General features: G+C 39.8%; 1 protein-coding gene across 2 annotated transcripts in view; it reads left to right on the top strand.

Annotated features, from left to right (window-relative positions):
* Positions 1-874: 874 nt before the first annotated feature.
* The window catches only part of NEBL (nebulette), a 251,627-nt gene continuing 227,891 nt past the window's right edge, over positions 875-24,610 (top strand). Inside the window, exons 1-2 of one of the 2 annotated variants that reach the window (XM_062633657.1) lie at positions 875-1,329; positions 2,275-2,369. In XM_062633657.1, the coding sequence (XP_062489641.1) occupies positions 1,261-1,329; positions 2,275-2,369 (164 nt within the window). In that variant the 5' untranslated portion in view covers positions 875-1,260. The remainder of the gene's footprint in view (positions 1,330-2,274; positions 2,370-24,610) is intronic. The other variant, XM_062633656.1, reaches the window with a different exon arrangement.

Consider the following 24,610-nt stretch of genomic DNA (forward strand, 5'->3'; position numbering starts at 1 on the left):
TTCTCCCCATGCCTTTAAACAGCCAAAGCATAAAAGTTGGGTTGCTAAGGCAGAATTATTGCCAAGTATTCCAGTTTAGCTGACTGCACTCTGATTACTTAATAACGCCCAACTATGTGCAGAACTTGTCCTTGCTGTGCGCCACAGAGAGTGCTGCACTACTGAAAAAGCCCAACAAACTCAGAAAAGGCTGCACTGCGTTGACTTAAGCACCCTCCTCAGCGTGGTTTATACTCCAGGTTAAACAAGTCCACAGCTAAGGAGAAATACACGAATTCTTGCTGTGCCGTTCCCCCAGCACTAATGAGCAAGTGAAAAATGAACGGCACAAGCCTACGCTGAGGAGCTGAATGTACTGTGCTGGCTGAGATGTGACTGCCCCGTGGGACCGCTGGTGTGCCCCGGAGACTCGGTCTTGGAAAGGCAGCAACACCGCGCCTGGAAACTAACGGGGATACAAAGCTGGAGAAACGCGAAGACATTCCTCACGCCGCTGCGGGGGTTGCGTGTGCAACCGGCGTGAGGCCAAGGCTCCCCACCGCCGGCCCGGGCCCCTCACCGTGCCGCCCCGCCCGCCCGGCAGGTGCCCGCCGGCCCGCGGCCAGGCCTTGGGCCTAACTTCGGTGAACGGCCGGGCTCTCGCACGGCACCGCCAGCACCGCGGCTGGCTCCCTGCGGCGCAAGGCAGCCTCGGGCAGGTGCGCCTGTAAGGCGGCCGCAGCGCACCACCCTCCACCTCCCCCGCCTCGGGGCGGCGGCGCGGACCCGGCCATCTCGCCCCCCTCGGGGCGGCTGCGGCGTGGGGCTCGCCCTCCTTTCCTCCGTCCCTCCCCTCGCTGCGGGCCGGGCCGTGCCGCGCCGTGCCGTGCCGCGCCGGTGGGCTTGGCTTGGGCTGCGGCTGCAGCGCGGGGCTCGCTGTGAGTCACCCAGTCCGCGGCGCGGGGAACCGAGCGCGCAGGCACACGGCAGAGGCGGTGGGGGCGGGCGGCGGCGAGCGGGCGGGGGCGACAGGCACTGGCTCCCCGCCCGCCCACTCGCCCATGCTGCCGAGCCGCAGTCAGCCGGAGCGCCGCTTCCTCCTCAGCCGTCGCCGATGACCTCCTCGCCCGCAGGCAGGCGCTGAGGACCCCCGGCGTCCACGCCAGGGCAGGGGATGGTAGATCGGCCCCCGGGAGACACGTCCACCCCAGCTCGCAGCACAGCAGCCTCGGTTGCCGCCGCCACCGCCCGTGGGAGCCGCCGCCTGAGAGGAACCGCAAAATGAACCCCCAGTGCGCCCGCTGTGGCAAAGTGGTCTATCCCACCGAGAAAGTCAACTGCCTGGACAAGGTGCTGGGGCTCGGGGGGACGGGGACGGCACCTCCCGGGTGTACCCAACCTGCGCACCGCTCCCTTCGGCTCCGGCGGGGCGGGCAGGGCCGGGTGAGGGGGCAGGTGGCAAGTGCAGCGCCCCGGGGGTCGCGGCTGAGCCGGCGTCCGCAGCGCCGGGCGACAGCCGCCGTGTCACGGCGCTGGCGCAGGGTGGGGGGTGATCGGGCCCGGCGGCATGGAGAGTCCCTGCGGTGCCCGCCCGGGCAGTGACGGTGCCGGCGGCCGGTCCCCGCGGGCCCCCCAAGGGTGAAGTTGTAGGCGGTCCCCGCCCGGCTGCAGTTGTCGGTCCTTCCCCGAGCTGGGGAAGCTGCCCCTTACGCCATGGCCGCCTTGGCGGGGACGGTGGCCGGGTCGGCGGAGTGGCGGCAGCCCTGTCCCTCGGGATGTCCCCGGTGAAACGGCCGAACGCCGTGAATAACGGCGACGAACGAGGCTGTGACAGATGCGCCAAATTAACGTCCCTGGAAAGGCAAGGAGCTACCGGAGGAGAATACCGTATTGTGTTCTAAATTTAGTGTCTGTTCAGTGTACCAAGAAACCAGCTGTCACGTTAGTTAGTGATTTTATTTGCATAGAATTGCGTTCTTAGCAAGCGGTGTCGGTTTTTTCTTTAACGAGGCAAAATGTCAAACTCCTGCTTGAGTTGCCTTTAAAATAATCCTGGCAAGATCAGTGTGTAGAGGTCCATAACAGGTCCACCTTAGCAGAAAATTTACATTTCTGATAGTGTTTCAGAAGCCCGTTTGCTTTTCCGTGAAAGTAATTATTTTGAGTTAGTTTACAAATATATGCAATGTAAGGCCAAAATATTGACCTCTAATTATGTTTTTATATTTACTGTATCCTAACCTAGCTTTCAAAACATTAGAATTGTAAGTAATTCTACTTTATGTTTCTTTGTAGTACTGGCATAAAGGATGTTTCCACTGTGAAGTTTGCAAAATGGCTCTGAACATGAATAACTACAAAGGATATGAAAAGAAACCTTATTGCAATGCGTAAGTATTGTAAATATCAAGTCTTGCAGAAATGCACATGAAAAGAAAACCTGGCTGTGGATACTGTCAAATGGGTATTGCCATGCTGTAAAAAACTTGATCTAGAGATGCAAAACTGCAGTCCAGAGCAGTTTAGTATCTTTTCGGGTTGCTTATTGAACTTTCATTGAAGTGATAGAAGATGAAAATGTTTGATTACGATGTGTTTAGGCAGTGTTTTAATATTGGATCTCAGGATAGAGATTCTTTCCTTCCAGAAAGTGTCGGATTTAGTGCTGACTCCTATTACATTCATTATTGGTCTGCTGGGTTACAGTTGTCCATTATGCAGTAGCTCTCTGTTCAGGGTTATGGACCTGATCAGCATTTTGTAGTAAGAAAACAAAGTGCTTCTCGTTTGTGTAGTTCACCAGAGACAATATCCTGTTAGAGATCATGACTACCTATTTTTAAAACTGTTATGTTCACATATCTCAGATTACTGAACTGGATATTTACAAAATCCCTGCTTCCAGTGCTTCATGCTATTTTGTATTTTGCTGCTGTCTTAGATTTTGATAAAGAATATAGATTAATTTTGGTTGTAGAGTGTGAACATGCTGTGTTCCACTTTTAGATTTTTTTTTTGTTGCTGTGTGGATCTTGGAGAGTGCTTTGATGTTTGGCTTGCAAATACTGCAGAAGAACATTTTGATACATGTAGAAAAAAGGTGCTTACTGTTCTTTGTACTGTGTTTCTAAGATTAGCTATGTGCATTTCAGTATGTTTTAATTTTTAGAAAGTTATATGCTTTGTTAGAAGGGCATCTCCAAAGGGTCTGGAATTGAATTTGATGTTATATGTTACTCATATATTGCTATATTGTTACTATTTTCACCTTCATGTACTTAGAACATATGTTTTAAGTGACAGAATTTTGAAACTATAGACACGTTGTAATTTTTTTTCAGAAATACTCTCCTATACTCATCTTAAAATACTTGTTTCATGTTGAGCTAGATAATCTGTGGTTGGTTGTCACAGATAGTTCAACAGCAGATGCTTATTTCTTCCAGGCTAAAATTGAAGCCAGATAGTTCCTATCTGTATAAAAAATGAGTTTCGTAATTAAAACTGCTGTGCTGCCAAAACTTGAAACACCTGTTTCAGTGTGCACAGTTGTAGTTAGATTGCTTTAAGTACATATGGAGTTACACACGTACATTTCTAGCTTTCCTTGAAGCACTCTAGTTCCTCATAGTGCTCTATGGGGGTGACGTTAGACCTCTTGTAATAAACTGTGGTCAGTTTTCAGTCATAAGTGCTGTAGAGAAAGCTCTGCAGGAAGGGAGATTAAAGCTTCAACAGGTGGTACGTTGCAAGTTGAGACTAATCTAGAGGTTACTGGCCCTAGATGGGACTCTGCTGGTGGTTGTATTTGTGTTGAAGTGTAAGTACAGCCTTAGGTCCTTTACAGTGATTAAAGCTCTGATAATATTTTGGTGACTTTTACCTAAACTTTTGTGGCTAAATTTCAGCGGTGATACTTTAGTTGTTTGATCTTTCCTGACCTACCTAATCAGATACTTGTGCTTAATAACATTATTTGTTTACAAAGTATCCTCTGTGCTATACATCTGTGTTTCCATGCTGTGCATAATTAATTTCTGTTGTAGGAGAGGTTTTCATCTATGTAGTTACGCTACGTTGTGTGTCTTTCTCTTTACAGATGAGGGGGAAAAAGGATGGTGGATATGTTACATACCATTAAGGTGCTATTCTTCCTTCTTCCTGGTAGTTGCTGTAATGATCTTTGTAGTAGTGATGCTTGAAAAAAAAAAATCTCTATTTTTGAAATGTCTCTCAAACCTGATGTATGAAACAGGAAGAAACAATGAAAGTCCATGGAAGAATTAGTTTCTGGTACTAAAGAAGTGACAGAATTTATAGTATAGTATCAACAATGTGTATTTTGTTCTTAAGTTTCAGTAAACTTAAGGGCATTTGTTGTTTTGTTTTATTTTATTTTATTTTTTAGAGAAACTTCAATCAAATGCTCTCATTTCATGTGTTCTGTGGAATCACAAAGGGAAGAAGAAGGTGTGCTTTTTTGGTTTCAACAAACTTTAATATCCCTCAAAGGAGGGATAAGATGTTTATGTTTTGAAAATACAATTGATTTAAACGATGATATTTTGACACAGTACTCTTGCATCTCAAAGGTTACTTATTTGCAGAGCGTATGCCACTATAGTATTTCAAGTTGTGATGTGTCTTATCCAGTGTTCATCAGCAAGAGGAAAATCCATTTTTATGTTAAATACTGCTTGATCAGAAAATCTTTGAGAAAAGAGGGCAGATTTACTCATACAAACACCTGTAAGTACTTGAAAAGAGCAATTACTGTTAGATTGTTTATTGAGGCTATCCATCAATAAGAGTGTAATTTGTAGGTAAAGTGAAGTATGCACTGATTTGGATGGGAGAGCAACTCCATGAAGTAGTTCAGTAGGTTTGGAAGTAAGCTTTTTGTAAGTTGAAGAGCATGTATCTTCAATAATTTCTGTATCTGTATCTTAGTTCACAGGTTTGTTCATGTACTTGACTATATTTTGACTTTTGAACCTAAAATATTCCACTCTTTTCAGGTGCTTAAATTAATAATTCTTTCTGCAGTACTGGCAAAGACCAGAAGTTACTTTAATTGTAGAACTTAGTTGTGTTTCTGTTAATATAAGAAAAAGATACTGATTTGTGAATGCTCAAGCTACACTTCTGGTGGAGGAGAGTCAAGTCAGATGGATTAACAGGAACTAGTAAACTAAGAAGGAATATATTGTGAAATAGTTTGATTCAGTGACCATTAGAAAAGGGCAGAAATATTTGTAAATGCAAGGATTCTGCTTTTTTTTTTTTTTTTTTTTAAGGGCAAATTTTTTTTTTAGGCAGCTTGTCACATTTCCAGCAAAATGGTTGCGTGGGTTCTATGTGATAGGGTTACACTGATGGCAAAAGTAGTGTCTGGGCTACTGACGCAGTAGAACTGGTACAGGTCAAGAAGCTGAGTTGCCTAGTATTACAGTTATCATACTGCTTTTGTAAGTTGTAGATTTATGAAAGATTTTGCAACTGGGTTAGAGGGAAGACTTTGTCTACATGTGCCCATCTATAACATGGCTTTGAAAAGAACTATCTTTGTATCACTAAGTTTCCATGAAGTTTCTTGGTCTGGCTCCTTTAAACCTTTCAGTTCTCTTACTTGTAGAGAAAAGATTATACAACTTTGTTCCCTCTCTCTTTTTTATTATTTACATAATTTGTGACATGTTTGAGTTAGGATATTTTATCTCTGCTTGTTTGTGCAGTGCTTAGAATATTGTGCTTTTATCTCAGCTGGGACCTCCAAGTAGTACAGTGCTCTGACTTATGGTATTATGTTTCTTGCTTTACTCGCATTCATGTTTTATCTAAAGGCCTCCTACACAACACTGTGAAGCTTGTAGGTTCTTAACACATGGACACTGCTAGATTTCTCTGAACAACTTTAGTCTTGTCTTTTTATTTGCTGTCTGACTTTACATATGCCACATTGACAGAGAGCTGCCTGATTTGTGAAATAATGTTGATGAGACTAAGGGCTCAGACTTGCAGCTGGGTTTTGCAGTCAAGCCAGGTGCTATGCATTGCTTGAATTGGGTGAATGGGCCATTCCTTGTCTCTATGAATGTGCATGTAGGTAGTAAAATACACAATTAAAATGACTTGGGTAGTCCAATGATTTGTTAAATCAAGGTGGCTTTAATGAGAAAAGCCCTATTCCACTTTAATATCTGCAGATAGAGATTGATTAATATATAGGGAAATTATGAAAGTTGTTATTATTTGCAAACTCGGAGCTGATTCTTCCCAGCTGCAAATTACAAAGACGATTCAAGGAAATGAATGGCATTTTGGCAACTAACAATCTGTGTACTAGTTCTCAAGCTTGTTAAATGATTGAATCATTTAGGATGATTAGATGGTAACTTATTCTTATGAATGGTAACTTATTCTTACGAATATTCATATAAATACTTTTTTGACAGATTCACTAGACCAAAACACAAGACTACTTTTTATGCAAAACGTAAAAGCTGAAGTGCGTGTTTTTGGAATTTTGTCTTTGCATTAGCTATACCTGTTGAAGCAAACAGACTTCATGCATGTGTGAACGCATCTGACAGAGATGTATCTTTTAATTTCAGCAAACTCTAATAGATTAAGCTTCTGCAGACCTGATATACCCTCTTGCAAAAAGCAAACAACCTCACTGTTGGGATAAATTCTTCTGAAATATTTAGTATCTAAATTTTGCTAATCGCCTGCACACAGGAAAGCTTCATTCAAGTTTTTATTTATGACAGTCACCATATGGAATGATTACATAACTTCAAAATTGCTATCTACTGTCATGTTAGCATGAATTATGGACATGAAGAAAACTTCATTTTTCCTAGATTTAATTTCTTTTTAACTTATGTCAGTAGGAAATAGATATGGAAATCCGTTTGAAATATTGTGATGTTGTTAGAGGAATTATACTACACTTTTAATCTGCAAGTGCAGTCATAATTTACGGGTACTATAGGTAAGGGATGAAAAACGTCGAAGTTATTTTATACCAGCTTGGAAATGGTAAGAGCATGGTACAACTTTCTGGACAGTCGGAAGAGTTGGACTGTGGAAGCAGTTGCTTGTAATCAGTGGATGTATGTGGCCATAACATGGAATCCATTGTCCTCAAATGTGAACGTGTGTACAGGAGTTTGGTCTTAGCTGTGAAACATGCGTGAGTTTTCTTTTTACCAGTCAGAAAACTTTTAGAAGGTGACTAGGAGTGTGAAGATACTAGTCTTACAAAAATAGCTAGCATCATCTTATTTTTCAGTACTGATTTCAACAAGTGATTATTTATCGGTTTCAATATAGTAGGAAGAAAGAAAAAGAGAAGGTAAGGAACAGTAAGAATATTAATGTGTGTGTGTTTCCTCCTTGTTTTAGGGCTTTTCAGCTGTTTCTGATCATTAGATTTGATCAAACGTAAGCTATTATATAAGTCAGTCCAAAAGGGTTATTCTTATAAAAACAAACAACCCAGAAACTCCTATGCAAACCTGCCTAGAAGGGAAGGATTTGTGTTTTATCACTTTATTAACTTTGTGTATTGAAGACTTTCTTCTTAGGGTGTAATGTAAAATGAGTAATGTGAATAACAGAACCACTAGAAAAACAGCTGGTAAGGGTCTTCAGTCAGAGTCTAATACACCTGTCATTTAAGTCCATTATTTATTGTTCAGCATCCCATAAGTATGAATTCCAATATTTGATAACAGTTATGTCTCCCATCAGCAATCTTTTCTTTAAACAAAGCAGCTCTAACTCTTTCCCCGTAGATCATATTTTTTGGTAATTCTTGTTTCTCTACCTTCAATTATCTCCAGAGGGTCTGCGTGTGTGTGTATGTGTATATATATATATATATATATATATATATATATATATGTATTCTTTGAATTGCAGTGCCCAGTGGAGCATTACCAGAGCTGGTAGAACTGCAAGTGTGCCTGTGCAACTCATACATAATTCTTCTCCTAAGTCCCAGTACAGTCATTGCAATGTTTTGTTTCATTGCAAAACCCAAACTACTGTTAAGTCATATTTAGATTGTTGTGGGCTACAGTTCTATCTTTCTACACACAACTGCAACCTCAGCAGTTGTTATTATCCATTATCTGAGCAGTTAATTGTTCTTGGCTAAGCACAGAATCTTCCACTTGTTCTCATTGAACTAAATCTCCATTTTTCCCCAGGCTGTTTCTCCAATTTGTTAAGTTCATTTTATATTCTAATTTTGTTCTCTAATGTGCTTACATCCTCCTCCTATCAACCCTCCCACCAGACAGCCTGTAAGCACATTGCCAATTTAATAAGTGTAATCTGCATTTTATCACCCAGGTCGCTAGCTAAAGGCCTGGAAGGACACTGGGAGCAGTATGTGGTCTGTGGTCTGATGCAGCCTTCCCTTCTGTAGTGAGCAGTGATGAATGAGTGAAGTTCTTTATCTTCTCTACCTATTCATGGAGTGCTAGATCAAGTGTCAAGTTCTGCAAGAGAAAGAAAATAAAATTGTGAAAGAGCGTAATCAGTATGGATATTTATGCAAACTCTGCTTAAATATGAAGGACAGCTACAAGTAGAGGAAACATACATGCTCCCTGCTTGCTGCTGTGGTATCTTACTTGGTTAATTGAGTATTAATTCCAGTAATGAAAGGGAAAGTAGGACAAGAAACCAAGCCAGTTTGCTAGAACAATTGAAGTAGCTTCTAAAGCTAAATATATTTGAGTCTCTTGAAAGGTGTTAGATGCATATCTTTAAACTCTTTGAAGAAGGCACATGAGAACACTTTGTCAGAGTTGCTGAATGCCGTGCATGACGTGGATGATGGTTAGTTGCAAAGGAATTACTAAAGAATAAGCATCACTGACACTCGGATCTTGGGAAGAGTAGGGCTGTGTTTCTGATTGCTATGACTGTGCCTGAGTAATGGGATGCAGAAACGTTTCTCAGGTTCAAGTTCAACATGTTCAGTTGACCGTGTCCTGATTGCATGTTTGATTCCATGTTTTGAGACCTGCATATGACTCCTTAGATGCACGTGCTGGTGGGTGAGCAGGGAGAGGGGTCTCTGGGCTCCAGCAGGTCCTTTGGTTTGCATTGCTGTGAGCTGTGGAGAGCATCTCCATGTGCTGCAGCTTGGCTGCAGGCAGCTTGCTTCCCTGTTGGTGCTAGTGGAGTAGAAAAATTGCCCTGGGGAATATGAGTTGTTTCATTTTTCTTTCTCAGAGCAGGTGAGTTCTCAGACTGCATTCAGCCATACTGTCATGTCTAGAACCTGATGAGAGCATAGGGTCTGTGTCTGTAATTCACATGTTTTAATATTCTGCCTGTTGGTGTAATTGCTCCAAAGGGATAATTACAATTTAACGTTATGTGGGATGTTGCTGTGGAAAATAAGTATAAAATATAAAAATGAATATTGTACATTTTCTTTTTATGCAAGACTGCACTAAAGATGACATTCAAAGCTATTTGCAAGTGCTTGTAGAAATCCTTGCTGTGTGGAATCCTGATCTGTTGCCAGTTTATGTCCTGGCTCAAGTAAATGCGTATTTTAAATTTGATAGAATCATTGGTCATCGTAGGCTGCAGATAGTTTTTCCAGGAAGAACGTGTATTTCCTCAGCATATTCATTTCCTCAGCATTCCTGTAGTCATAGAATATATTGAACATAATTTCTTAGGGAACTGTAATTACTGAGACACAATTTCAGTAAGTGGGATTTTCTTTGCTTGCTAGTATCTTAGCCACTGTTGATGCCCGACCTAATCTTGATTTTTCTTAATAGCTGTTACCTTCTGCAATCATTCCTCAAGACTGATTAAGCTTGTTTCATTATATTTGCTAAAATATTTAGGCAACAGAACAAGAGCAATAAATGAAATTTTGTGATTCCAAATCATTTACTTATTTGCATTGCATAGCTTGAGCTTTGGAAGAGGTAATAACCAGTTGTAGCAAGGCTGTGAAATCTTGATGGTATGTTTTGTTAACAGCTTTGTAATTTAACTGTTTGGTGTTTTAACTGTTCTAAGCCATAGAATTTCCTATCATACTTGCTGAAGAACTTAGAAAAAGGAAGGTATTCTTATTTGGCTGAATTTTAACTTCTGTGTAGCTCTGGTAATGTTGTCGGTGGTCACAAGTAAACTGCTGTCCTGTTACACTTGATATACTTCATGAAGCTTAAACAAAAAGTGTATGTTCTAATATTTCATGTCACTTCGAATTTTCAGAGTCTGTGATGTCAGTAGAGAATCACAGCATATCAGTCAGGTCAGTGTCAAGAAGCATGTTTTGATGTTTACATATAGTATCAATGGAAGCTTATCTAGACAATGTACAATCTTGGCTAGTGGTCAATTAATATTATTTTCATATTTTTGAATATTTTGGGATACTTACAGAAACCTTGCTAAATTTACAGGTTGTAGATGTTACACTGAGGGCACAATGTGTGATGTTGAGGTTCCTTGAAAAGGTTATGGTAGGCAGGACTCACAAGGGGAAAGTTTGTTCCAGGAAGAGGTGGGTGCAGTACTTGTTGAATAACTAGTCTGCCTGAATATAAATGATGCCAATCAGTTTATGCTGCCCCAAGTTAGGTCATCTCACACAGCAACTTTTTAGAGGACACTCCCCCCCCCCCCACCAAACCCAGCCCAAACCCAAAACCAGTAACATCCAAAAACTCCGTAGTTAAATCTCCTTCTTGATTCACAGGTCAGCCTATTTCTTCTCTCTGTGCCTTCCTCCATTTTCTGATGTTAGAGTTAATGTTTCATCAGAGTTGGCCGAGCTGTTTTCCTTTGCTTTCTGTTTGTGTTGCCTGTGTAACTTTTTTTTGTACTAGGAGGAAAATTCTGGATAATGAGCAATGCAGAACTTTTAGTCTCTCATATTTCCTCCTCCACCTGTCTCTCTGGCTTCCCTCTAAATTTCCTGTTCTTGACTGCGGTGGAATTGTGTGGTGGTAGTTCATCCCATAAACTCTTAATGTGAGGAAGACACAAAAATGTGCAATCAGTGTAGCACTTGGGAGAAGACTGAAGGAGCTTAGTTTTAAAAATGAAAAACTAGTTGTAGTTTGGTCAGTAATCTTTTTACTATATATTGCAAAGGCCTTTCTGGGAAGCGTATAGTTACTCTTTAAAGCAGATTTATTAAAATGTAGAACTATATGGAAACTGTAAGTTTTCTCCTTGCTACACAGTTTCAAAAATTCCTACTAGGGTCTTCCCCCCTCCTCAGGAGAGCAAATGTTTGGAGTTAGTCCATCATGTTCTGGGTGTCTGAGTGGCAGCATTTTTCACACAGGTGTATTGATGTAATACTGTGGTGGTTTAAACCCAGGCAGACAGCTTGTTCGCTCACTTCCCCCCCTTCTTGCCCTCTCCCTACTCCCGGAGGGACGGAGAGGAGAATCGAAAAGAGTGCAACTCCCACGGGTTGAGGTAAGAACAGTTTGGTAACTAAGGTATAACACAAATCACTGCTGCTACCACCAATAATAATAATGATAAAGGAAATAACAAGGGAAGAGAATACAACACCTCATCACCAGCCAACTGATAACTCGCCCCCCCAGCCTGACCAAGCACTGACCGATACCTCCTCCAGCCCTGCTGTCCACCAGCCCTTCCAGGTAACTCCCAGTTACATCCTGGGCCTGATGTGCTGTGGTATGGAATACCTCTTTGGTCAGTTTGGGTCAGGTGTCCTGTCTCTGCTTCCTCCTGGCTTCCCCTCCTCCCTGGCAGAGCATGAGGCTCACAAAGTCCTTGGCCAAACCAAAACATCATTGTTATCACCTCTGTTCCCAGGCCGAAAGTCAAAGCACAGAACTGCACCAGCTACCAAGAAGGAGAAAAAATGACTGCTACTGCTGAACCCAGGACAAATGCCAATCTTGCATATTTAAAAAAAAAAAAAAATTGTACTGCATTTTAATTTAGTTATACTTCGGGTTTATTATTATTATTTTTTTTTACTTGGCAACCTAAATGGTAATCACTGTTTTTGTGTTCTTTTGTCCCAGTTTTACTCTGGAAGAATTCAATACTTGTAATGCAATTCCTTCTGACATCAGAAAAGTATAAATAGAAATACTCAGGGGAAAAAAGATGCTGATTTCAGACTTAATTAAAATGCAAGTGGCTAAGTTTGTGTAAGGGAAAAGTGGTAAGAGGAAATTAATTGCCTAAATAAAAAAACATGGACTGTTTCTGCTGAACAGTGCAGGGTGGCATACGTTCAGCACAGTAGGGTGTTCACGTGTTACTCAGCATTGGTTGCGTGCATCTGCGAATGCATGAAGGAAGAAATTTGTGACTGGATTTGCCAGATCATACAAAAAGAAAAGGGGCCAATATGGGGATTTTTAGCAGCAGAATTGCTCAGTAGGTGGTTGACCAGGAGATGATTACCACTGTTGGAACTGGCAGCTTGCTTGATATGTTGCTGTGAGGGAAATTGCAGTCCATGTTTTAAAGAACCTGCCTGAAAATTGTAGAAAAGCAGTGATTCCTATATGACTCAAACTTAGTTTTTTTTGGAGCTACTGTTTGTGTTTGATACAGTGATGCTACTGTCTTTGTTGATGTTAGTATTTGATGGGTAGTAGACAAATGATATTGATTGGATGTGAATAAAGGAATGCCTGCAGGAAGATGCTTTGTTCAAAAAATAGTTGCTGAATGGCCCATCATGTAGGCATATATGATACAAATTTTTCTATAACATGGGAAAGTCTAAGAGTTTCATTTTGAAGTAGCTGATAGGAATTTGTCAGGCTATCAGAAAACGGAGATGAAGTTTGTTACAAGTTATTAGCATAACTTGTTGAAACACTGTGGCATTAGCACAAAATTGTTAAGAGGAATGGGGAAAGGGAAAACCAGACTGGAGGAAAAAATATTGAAAGATGTATTTTGAAAAACAATATTTTCTGAAATGTGTGAAAGAAATTGACACCTCTAGTAAATGAGACTGAGGATAAGTGTTATGGGAAGCTTAGCAGTGATGATGTGTACTTATACAAGGGGAAAAAAAAGACTACCTGCATACAGTGAAAGAAAGAATGGATGGAAAAAGGAAGCAATTTATAAAAATGTTTGTTGAGCTTTTCTGTTTAGGAGCACCAAATTTCTGAAATGGTTGTGCTTTTGAGTCTTTGAGAAATGGAATATTATCATGGTGAGTGATGAGTAGGGATATGCCGTAAGCTTTTGGCTAATTTTGATCTGAAGACCAAAAGGAAGATTAAACATAGTCATTAAAGAAAGTTATAGCTTTCTCCATCCTGTTACTTCTGCTGTGCTGGACATGTTGGCTCTGCCAGACTTAGTTTTGTGAGCAAACAGGCCACTTTGCTTTCTTCTTACTTTTTGCTTTATGCATCGGCAAAGCCATGAGGCTGTTTGGTGTCAGATCTCTCCAGCAGGTTTCTTCTCTCTATTGCATGCCTCTGGTGTGACAGTAATTCAGCATCTGATGCGCTGTGACCAATGCCCATGATGTGAGAGGCAGGTGTGTCTCCCTTACATTTTCTGTCTGCACTGTTTGTATACAACTTGGGTCTGGTGTAAATGTTTCAGGGTCTCTTTTTGATGTGTATTTTCAATAAGACTGCTACAATAAGGCACTACTTCACATATAAGGATAAAAGATATTAGTACATGCAATTAATAGTAACTGTATGTTTTTTACCAAAGAAATTGAACTGGATATTCAGTAACAGACTTACAATGGAATTTTGAAGTTGATATTTATAGTAGATTAACTATAGGTAATTAGTTCATAATAACAATTTTCACAGAATCATAGAATAGTTGGGTTGGAAGGGACCTTCAAAGGTCATCTAGTTCAGCCCCCCTGCAATACCTGTTCTATATTTTTTTCAGTGGAACAATTTCTTACCAGGAGAGTTTTTTCCATGAGTCTCCCAGTTTTGACTTTTTTTTTTCTTTTTTTTTCCCTGTAAGAATCTGTATTTTAACTGTTGGTTTTATAGTGTCAGAATGCTTAATTTAAGGGACAAAGTATTTAGCTTTGTCAGTTGGACTTATTTTGCTTAGGTGTATTTTACCAAAGCACTCAAATGTTATGTATATTGATTAAACATGTTAACTTTTATTACAGTTTTATATTACATTTAGCATTATGATGAAAGTATTTACAAACAAGAACCTATAAATATGAAAGCAGATAAAAATTATTATTTTTAAGAGCATGGAATTGTAATATATCTGGGGTTCTTTACTATATCTTGCAAATATAGCCGTTTTAAGAGGAAATTTTTTTAAACAAAGTTTTGAATAGTAAAAAAAAATAAATCCACATCACAGTTCTTCTCAACAAAGAACTGTTTTCCCCACTCACATATGAAGTTAAGAATGCTTTGTGTATTGGTGCACCTGGATGTGAGAAGCAATGGTGCTCCCTGAGGTGCGGAAAGAATTTTGAAGGAAGTTAGTAGTAGTGATGGCCTTCTGGAGCACTTTAACACGTGTACTTTATAGATATTGTAGTCTCCAGTTTTTATTTTCTTCTTATTAAACATATGTTCATTTAATTTGATTAGGGCTTTATTAGCAATGGTGTTGTTTCTTTCTTATATAGGCTTCAATTAACATTTCTGGTCCATTCCAAATTACTTTAAAATATCACACAGTGTCTTGGAAAGACTATCAACAACAAATATGTTGAATGTTATCCTGGAAAGTAGAGTCATAAGCTTGAGCATAGTAAACTCCAAACGATTCTAAGGCTGTTAAAATGCTTGCAAAGACAGTATTTCAATATATTCCAATATGATTTTCTCCCAAACACGTAGATCTGACTTATCTTGAATTGGATTCCTTACCTTGTGTGCATTGTTCTGGAAGGTTTTGGCTCAAGGTCTAAACCAGATAGTGTATCTGCTGAAGTCTTTGGTCTTGCAATTAAGCTACAGAGTGAAACTTAGTCTTATAAACCAAACAACATTTGGAACTTGATGTCTTCTGTAATCACATGCATGATTAATATCATGCTCTGACTGGTACCTTGATATTTTTAGTTTAGACTGTTAAACTAAGGGAAATTTTAAATTTGAATCCTTGGCACTGTTGTTTTTCACAGTAAAATGACCTGTTATGGTTTTGTATGTTTTCCTTCGTAACATAACTGTTTGGTAACTGTGAGCAAATTAAAGTTAAGATAAAAGGGATTGCTCTACTTTTCCTCACAGTTCCTCACAATTTTTTTTTTAATTATGGACTTGCAAAAGTACACCCAGAAGTGCTAAACAAAAATATATTAATGGTATTGTTTTCCCATCTTATTATAGTGAAAAAGTATACTGAGCTGTAAAATATAATATTTGAAAGATCTTTATTCTGGAAAGAACTATATAATTTCAGTACAGGTGTTGCTTGCAATTTTTATTTTAGGCAAATAAGTAAGACAATTTAATAGTAAAACCTCTTCCATATTTTTTTTTTTGTCTTAGTGTAACTTGTGATAATGCTTATGTTAATTTTGAAAAGTTCTTTTTCTAAAGCAAAAGAAGGGAAAATAAGTAATTGCACTTTCTTTAAAGAAATAAATAGCATTGGTAGTCTTCATGGCACCATTTTCATATCTGCTATAAAGCAATTATACTAGAAAGTAATTTGTTTTGGTCATATTAAGTTAAGGATTAGATAGGCAAGAGCTAGTAAAACATCAGCATTCAGAACTGTACTAATAGTCAAGTAACTATCAATTTCCCCAAAGAAGTGATGGGATTATTTTTTAATAGGGGAGGCTTAATCAGACCTGTAGTATGTGGAAGATACTGAATATGAAACCAATGATGTTAGAAATCCACGTCTGAGCTGGGAAGATTTTCCTTATGACACAATCTTCATGAAGGCTCTACTAAGTATGCCTTCATAAGCAATTCTGTTTATGCGTAGGAACCAATCTCAGCTGTGTTAGTCTTGCAGTATAGATGGATCAAAAGCAGGAAATACTTGCTGTTCCCATTAAAAAATCAGACCTTAAAATAGGGATGCAATGAATACACAGAAGTAAAAGGTCCTGCCAAGTCAGAATGTCATTTGTACTCATTTTTAAAGTGAAACACTTGAAAAGCACTGTAGTAAAATATTTCATTTGTTTGTGGAGTGCCTATTATTGTCATAATTGGATACCTTTTACCCAGGAGATGTTATAATAAAGCTGATGGACCAATATATTATAAAATAGTACATGTCTTTTATGGGGGGAACTGGAATAGTTTGTGTCCTGGAACATTGTTTTGAGGACTGACTGGTAAAAATGACGACAGTTGTCTGAAACAACCTTGCAGTAAGTGTAGAGTATTAAAGGTAGATTGGCAGAATTCAATACTCAAAAATACCTTGTGAACATAGTATAGTGCTGTTTTTTTTTTTTTTCAGACGCTGTTTTGAAGAAGATTTTTGAAAAGTTGGAGGTGCTTTTTAGATGTGGTTGCAAATAGCTTAGAACTGTTGCTAGCATCTCCTAAGCTTCTACCAAGACATGTAGATGGTGTAGTAGTAGATGGTGTTTCTGAAAAGTAATTGAAAAAAATAATTGAAGTAGGACACTACATGCTTTATATTCTGTTTTCTCAGTGGAAGGAATTATGAAATACAGCCTTTTGTATTTTCTTGAGTGTTCAATTTCTCACCCTTTTCCCAGCAGGAGAGACATGTTCTCAGTGGAGTATCTTGTTACAGTTTGATTTCATTCTTGTGGTAAGCAGAACACATTTTATTGGCTTTACAAGAAGATGTACACATTAAGGATAGCGGAGAATGTCATTAATTTATATTTTGACTGACATAAATTATTAAGACTTGTAACCATTTCTGTAAGACAAGAAATATGTAAAGCAGTGGGGAGAGAAGTATTTATTGTGCTGTACCTCTGGCACAAAGCAGTGGTATATTAAAGTATACTCTGGGTGAAAGGAATGGGGAGATACAAAAATATGACATTCCATATGGACCAAATTGTCACAGCAGGAGGATTCAGAATGGAAGGGGCACAGATTACATGGTCTTTAAATGTTTAAAACAGTCAGAAGAATATAAAAACCAATAGTGAATAAAATTGGCAAGTTTCTCCTTCTGCTCCATCCACACAGGTTGTTAAATGATTCTCTTTGCTGTGGTAGCTGAGAGCCTGCCAGGAGTGCATTAAGCATCGTGATTAATGTCTGTCACATGTTTGTTCTCTCATCTTCTCCCCAGCAGGTGGTGTGTATATTCAGTGTGTTTTTTTTTTTCTTGGAGGTTTAAAGAAAACAAGGCTCTCTGAAGATGGGTATAGTGTAAAGGGAGACAATGTTGAAGAAGTGGAATGTGTGCTTGAAGCAGAAAGGGCTTGTGGTAACTCCCGGAACTTGGAATAAATTTCCCTCTGGAAGGTTCTGTCTCCACTGCAGATGATTTCTCTTGTTCTAGAGACTTCTTATGAGCCAGAAGGAGTAAAGTCACAGTCTCCCTCCCTTAAATTTGGGTTACCTTTTAAAATATTTAGTCAAATTCAGGATGAGGTCAAGTAGCTTGAACTTTGAAACTCTGGGAAGGCAGCACTGACAATGGCAGACAAGTTCCACGTGCTTATGAAAACTCTCTTCTGCTTAGAGGGTATTCTGGTCTATGCTGTATGAACAGGAGTTTTCTCATGTTATTTGATAAGCCCACTGAGTGTCTGAGCACTGGAATGGGGGGGACATGCATGCCAAGTTCAGCAGTTATTAGAAAGTTCCTTATACTTAAGTGTATTTACAACCGTAAAACCAGCTTTTTCATATTGTAAGTGCAGAAACAAAAGAAAAAAGACTATTACAGTATTATTCTTTCACACTATGTGTGTGATATTTTTTCTTAACTGTTTTAATAACTAATAATTCAGTATTTAAAGTACTATTGATTTTTGTATAGTTTGGGGAGCGTTAAGTGGAAGAATGAAATGGAGGTAATGAATGATGAAACTCATTGGAAAAAATTTCTAGTTATTTTATCTGCAAAATATATCGGGATTGTTAGATCTTTGCATGGTTCATTGTACAGTGGAAATGCCTTCAACTGATATATACAGATTTACATTTTCTATATATCTAAACTATTTCAACAATCATAAAACTAAACAGACCTTTTTGTTTTAGTATTAACTTGTTCAACTCTCTTTCGCTTTTAAATGTGAGGTTGTATTTGAGTATCGTTACCTTGGAATTTTAATCTGATTTATACAAGGTCTTGGTCACAGTTGCTTAGTAACATGCTGTGGAAACAGATTTGTTGATTTGTGATAATATATCTACTATATCCTTATAATTAAAGATATTGTAAGGAAAGCAAGTACACAAAGTGGGTGTGCATTTCAGCTGAATGTTTCTAATAACCTCTGTCTTCACAGAGAGTGCCTTTGTATAGGTTGATACTTTACGTAACTCAACTGACATCTATCTGGCTCACACTGTTGTATGCGGTTTTGTGGTAGTTTTGGATAATGCTGATTTGCAATTCGTAAGTGAGACTGAAATCCTGAGGTTTAGCAACTTCCATGGAACTGCAATTCCTATATGGTGGTTATTTTGTAAGACTTGTGTTGATATCAGGAATGTATCAAGAACAAGCTGTAAGAGAGAGAAATAGGTTCATGTTCATTTTTACATGGTGTTACACTTTATTCCCAGGAGAGAAAAATGTCTTAGAGATTAGCATCATGAGACTTGTAAAACATCTTTTTTTGACAGCTAAAGGAAGTATCTTGAGAAGTGTTGGCTGTTGCGTGTTGCATGTTTTCAAGTACTTGCAATTACTTTATTTTAAGGTTTCCTGAAATCTTTAAGGTCTTTCTTTGAAAACAGGGTTCAAGATTTCTGTTTACTTCCTTTGCAATATATTGCAGAAGAATTCAGCAGCTGAGAAATTTCCAACACTAGCATGCTTATTGTGTAAAGTGTCTATGAATGCAAAAATTAAGCAAGCACCTCTGAGACAGATAGAGAGCTATTAAGATCCTGGAGCCTGCTTTAAACACAGACCCAACCTCAAGGGAACAGTGCAAATAAATTTAACAAATTTATAAGTGAAACAAAATTAAACACGCAGTGTGATGTGGCCTGAATTTAGTCTGCTGTTCTGTGTTGTTTTAGAGCATAAGAATCTTGTGTTCTTTGACTTAGAACATTGGAATAACTCTTAGGTCAGATACTAGGATGTTTTGTGTAGGGCCAAACACATTGCTGTTATATAATGAAATAATCATAGTTTTGCCTCTCTCTCTAGTATATTTGCCTCAGTTTACTTGTGAAATTAAGTTATTCGTGTTCCTATCAGGCACAAAAAAAAAATAATTACCAAGACCCATACAAATTGGTATGTCTAATCTCTTCTTCAGATTTTTTTTCCTATGTGTAATGCAAGAATGCAGAGGAAACAATTATTATTTTAAAAGTGCCATTCACATGGCTCTGTTCAGTTAAATGTTTCATTTTCTGCTTTCAAATGCTTTTCATCTTTTATGGTTGTTCCACTATTGTTGTATCCCTTGACTGGAAAACTGTGGGTGGCATTCATCTCGCCTACCTTTGACATATCTATCCCATGTTGATGTACGTAAGCTGAAATCATTGCTCTAGTCCTTTTTTCGTGGTTGGTAGAGAAATAAATGCTTTAAGATTTCAGTTCATCTGAGTCACCTATTTTATGACAGGTGAAACAGACTTTATTCATCATTAGCTGTGTCAACTTAATCTTTGTGGACTGACTCAGATACAGAGGTTTAGCTTTCATGGAGTGGATCTTCTCCTGTGTTAGAGAGCCAGTTTTCTATGGCTGTCCCTGAACAGGTCTCAGAACCAAGTATCTTAATTTTCTGGAGCTCCTACAACTCGTGTTCCCAGTCCTTTGGTATTTCATAGGTACTTGGGTAAGTTTGTAGGAGAGGAAAGATTTCAGTTGTTCCATTTTTAAGCCTGTTTTTAAACTCTGCCTGTCACCTCACTGCACATTGAGCACAAGGAGATTGAGTCCCTGCACCATTGCCTTCTTCAGATTCTTACATTATACAAACCTGTTTTTTGTCTCAAAATATTTGTATCCCAGCCTAAGAAGAAAATAATTGTCGTGCTTTTGGTGATTTCTTGTTTTGCATCTCCGGGCTGCACCTGGAGAACTGTGTCCAGTTTTGGTCCCCACAATTCAAGAAAGACATGAACAGACTCAAGGAGCTCCAAAGAAGGGCCGCAAAGATGATCAAAGGGCAGGCGAAACTGCCCTGTGAGGAAAGGCTGAAGACCTTAGGTCTTTTCTCCCTGGAGAAGAGTAGGCTCAAGGGAAACTCCATCGCAGTATTCCAGTACTTAAAGGGCAGCTACAAAGAGAAAGGAGGCTCTCCCTTCACAAGGAGACATATGGAGAAGAAGAAGGGCAGTGGATACAAGTTGCATCAGAAGAACATTTATCTTTACAGGAGAAAGAAATTTTTTACAGTGAACAGCTTTGCACGCACGTGGTGAAGTCTTATGTTGCTGGAGGTTTTCAGAAGTTAGATGGACAGAGTGCTAGAGAATCTCACTTAGGCTATTTTTTTTTCCTCCATGAAAGGTTGGACCAGATGATCTCTAGAGGTCCCTTTCAAGCTGGGCTGTTCTGCAACTGATCTGAAATTTATGCCAGTATTGTCTTGGGTCTAATAACCAGGGGCAGGTGTGAATTCCTCAAGCATAGCTATGAGGAAAGGTAGGTGAGTTCAAACATAATTTATTTTGTGTTGGTGAGTTCATGAAGATTTGATTTGTTATGAGCCCTGTTAAAACTGACAATGCAGGACTCGTTCAGCTGAGATATTTTTGAATTTTAAGTTACACATTGGATTGACATTTAAAAAATATGTCTGAATTTAGTAATTTAAAATTTAGTCAATTAAAAAGTGCCTGTTTTAAATATTTATGGAAAATGTAGAGTAACTCACCAATAAGCATTTCTATTATTCTAACAAATATTTTTCTAGATGCACTTTTAAAAAGAAAAGTACACAGAATTTGATTGGTCTCTGGGGCTATGTGCAGAGAACAATGAGATAAAAGCATTGATGATATCCAGAAATACACAATTACACTGTATAGGAGGATCTCCAATGAGCAGAGAACTTTTTCTTCCAAGACACAGGATCTCAGTTATTTGGGGTAACCTTGCAGCCAGAGAGCAGATAAAGGCTATAGTCTTATAGTGTAACATATGATGGACTACTGATTTAGTTTTTCTTTTTTTTCATCAGCTTGCTTTTGCCCTTTCAGAATCATTTGATTAATCTGTGTTCACCGTGTGAAAACCCTTTCTGTGGTCTTTCATTAAAAAACCTCAGACAACAGCTAATTTGTTAAATCCAAGTCAGCAATTTATCTCCTCTCTCCAAGCTCTCTATTTGTTTTATAATCTGCTGTGTATTTTGTCTGTCTTTTATTAAATCTTTATTTGCAAATAAAGGAAGACACGTACAAATTCTTGGACAGATCTATGCTCATGATACTGTGTACCTAGTAAATCCCAAATTTATGTAATAAAGATCTGTCCTTGACTTTTTTGGATAGGAACTTTAAAAACCCAAATACTAGGAAAACGTATTATTTCTGTTAATTTAAAAGTTCAAGAAAACATTCTGTATATGTTAGTGATAATTTTGTAGCAAATGAAAGCAGTATTTTCTGAATACTCTGCTGGTTAGTCATGAGATTTTTTTATTTACCAGACTCTATGGAGGTAGTAGTTGGTATTAACTGTGCTTTTTAGTCAGCACTGCAACACCAGCGTATTCCTTTGACCACATGTCTTAGAGTGTAAAGAAAGAATGTAACTCCCATGGGTTGAGATGAAAACAGCCCAGTAACTAAGGTGTAACACAAACCACTACTGCTACCACCAATACTAGTAATGATAATGGAAACAACAAGAGAAGAGAATATGATATCACCCGCCAAAACAAGCCTGACTGAGAAGAGAGTGCCCTTCTGGGTAACTCCCGAGTAACTCCCAGTTACCTCTGCGGGCATCACGTACTGTGGTATGGAATACCTTTTTGGCTAGTTTGGGTCAGGTGTCCTGCCCTGCTTCCTCCCGGCCTCTCTTCCACCCTGGCAGAGCATGAGACTCACAAAGTCCTTGGTCAGAGTAAGCATCAGTGTTATCAGCTCTGTTTCCAGGCTGAAAGTCAAAACACAGCACTGCACTAGCTACTAAGAGGGAGAAAAATTGACTGCTACTGCTGAACCCAGAACAGTATTGGACTTCCCCATCTTCCCCTATTACCCACCAAGTATACCTGGGTCCCTGAGCAAAAGCAATCCCCTGAGTGGGTTTGCCTTTACCTGAAGCAGGAATAACCCAGTCTTCCCCAGCAAATTATTTATGTGCACCACAGGGACTTTATCCCCCTCTGCAGTATGTAAAAGTTCTGACTGGGCTGGGCCAGCCCTGTTGGCAGATCCTCTGGTGTTAACCAACCAGGTGGGTTTTGGTAAATGTGTATCCCAATATTTGAAAGTCCCACCACCCATTGCTCTCAGTGTAGTTTTTAACAGCCCATTGTACCCTTCGATTTTCCCAGCGGCTGGTGCATGGTAGGGAATGTGATATACCCACTCAATGCTATGCTCTTTGGCCCAAGTGTCCATAAGGTTGTTCCGGAAATGAGTCCCATCGTCTGACTCAGTTCTCTCTGCGGTGCCGTGTTGCCACAGAATCTGTTTCTCAAGGTTCAGGATAGTGTTCCGGGCAGTGGCATGGGGCACCACGTATTTTTCCAGCCATCTGGTGGTTGCTTCCACCATGGTAAGCACATGGCGCTTGCCTTGGCGGGTTGGTGGGAGTGTGATATAATCAATCTGCCAGGCCTCCCCATATTTGTACTTCAGCCATCGTCCTCCATACCAAAGAGGCTTTAACCATTTAGCTTGCTTAACTGTAGCACGTTTCACGCTCATGAATAACCTGGGCAATAGTGTCCATTGTTAAGTCCACCCCTCGATCACGGGCCCATCTATATGTTGCATCTCTGCCCTGATGGCCTGAAGTGTCATGGGCCCACTGGGCCAAAAATAATTCACCCTTATGTTTCCAATCTAAGTCCATCTGAGCCACTTCAATCTTAGCAGCTTTATACACTTGTTGGTTGTTCTGGTGTTCCTCAGTGGCCTGAGTCTTGGGTACATGAGCATCTACATGGAGTACCTTCACCGCTAGGTTCTGCAGCCGGGCAGCGATATCTTGCCACAGTGCAGCAGCTCAGATGGGTTTACCTCTGCGTTGCCAGTTGCTCTGCTTCCATTGCTGCAACCATCCCCTCCAGGGCATTTGCCATTATCCATGAGTCAGTATAGAGAAAAAGTACCGGCCATTTCCTCTTTCAGCAGTATCCAAGGCCAGCTGGATGGCTTTCACCTTGGCAAACTGGCTCGATTCACTCTCTCCTTCAGCAGTTTCTGCAACTTGTTGTAGGGGACTCCATACAGCTGCCTTCCATTTTCGACGCTTCCAAAGCAGTGGAGGGACCCACTGGACTAGATACTTGCCCATACTGTCCCACACATGCTGCCATTCATGACTGTCCAGCCTCGGGGAAAATCTCTTGGTGATCTTCCTATATTATCATTTAACCCTAGACCTCAACTGAGCTGGACACTTCTTGACTTTCAAGATCAGATGAAATAGGACGTTCTCAGGGTGGGATGGCCATGGGTAAAACATAGCATATGCAACAATAAGCTGGTTCCCACCAAAAGGAGCAGGATGTTTTCAAGGGCATTGAAAGGATATTCAAGATCTTTAACTTTTCCAGAATATACTACTACTGTAAATAGCCAGGTGTGGGAGCTTTATTTCAAGATAGTGTGAAATGTGTTCAGTTCTTGGGCACCTGTATCTTCTGTTTAAAATGTACATTTATTGGAGAATGATTGGAACACTGTGAGAACAGTTTTATTGCACAATTGCATAATTTGAAAAAGATGCAGTGAAAACTCCTGCAATGAAAGGATGGATTTGGCACTGTATGAGCTTCCTGTTTAGTACTGAAAAATGTTAACCCCCCCAAACATCAGAGAGAAACAGCCCAAAACTCTGTGAAGATTAAATGTTTCAGCAGTAGTCTTCTAATGAGAAGTCTCCTGACAGTCGTGATCACTTCCGAGTGTAGTAGTTACTGCTTGACTGCCTCAGGACTCCTTCATCTCCATCTCACCCACCTGGATCCAATGGAAAAATTGATGCCTGAGGCAGTGAATACGATGTGAGCCAGGAATACAAAATGAGGGAGTTACACCTGCTGTTCAGTGAGAAGACACTGGCATCTCTAAATTCATCATCCTCTCTCTTCCAAAATGGAGGCCTGCTGTCCTGGGATTGGTACCTGGTATTTGTGGTTTTTAGTAGGACAAGCCATGTAGAGTCAGATTCAAAACAGCTGCAGGATTTGGAGTGTGGCTCTTACACTGTATATGTCTTAAAATGCAGGTAGCCAGCTACACTTGAGATTTCAGAAGAGCTCAGGACCTAGAAACTATGTCTGGATGAGATAGCAGTAGTAGTCCCACCTATTGCT

This window comes from Pezoporus occidentalis, unplaced genomic scaffold, assembly GCF_034315485.1.
Source record: "Pezoporus occidentalis ecotype Australia unplaced genomic scaffold, CSIRO_AGI_Poc_V1 ctg40, whole genome shotgun sequence".
Lineage (NCBI taxonomy): Eukaryota > Metazoa > Chordata > Aves > Psittaciformes > Psittacidae > Pezoporus > Pezoporus occidentalis.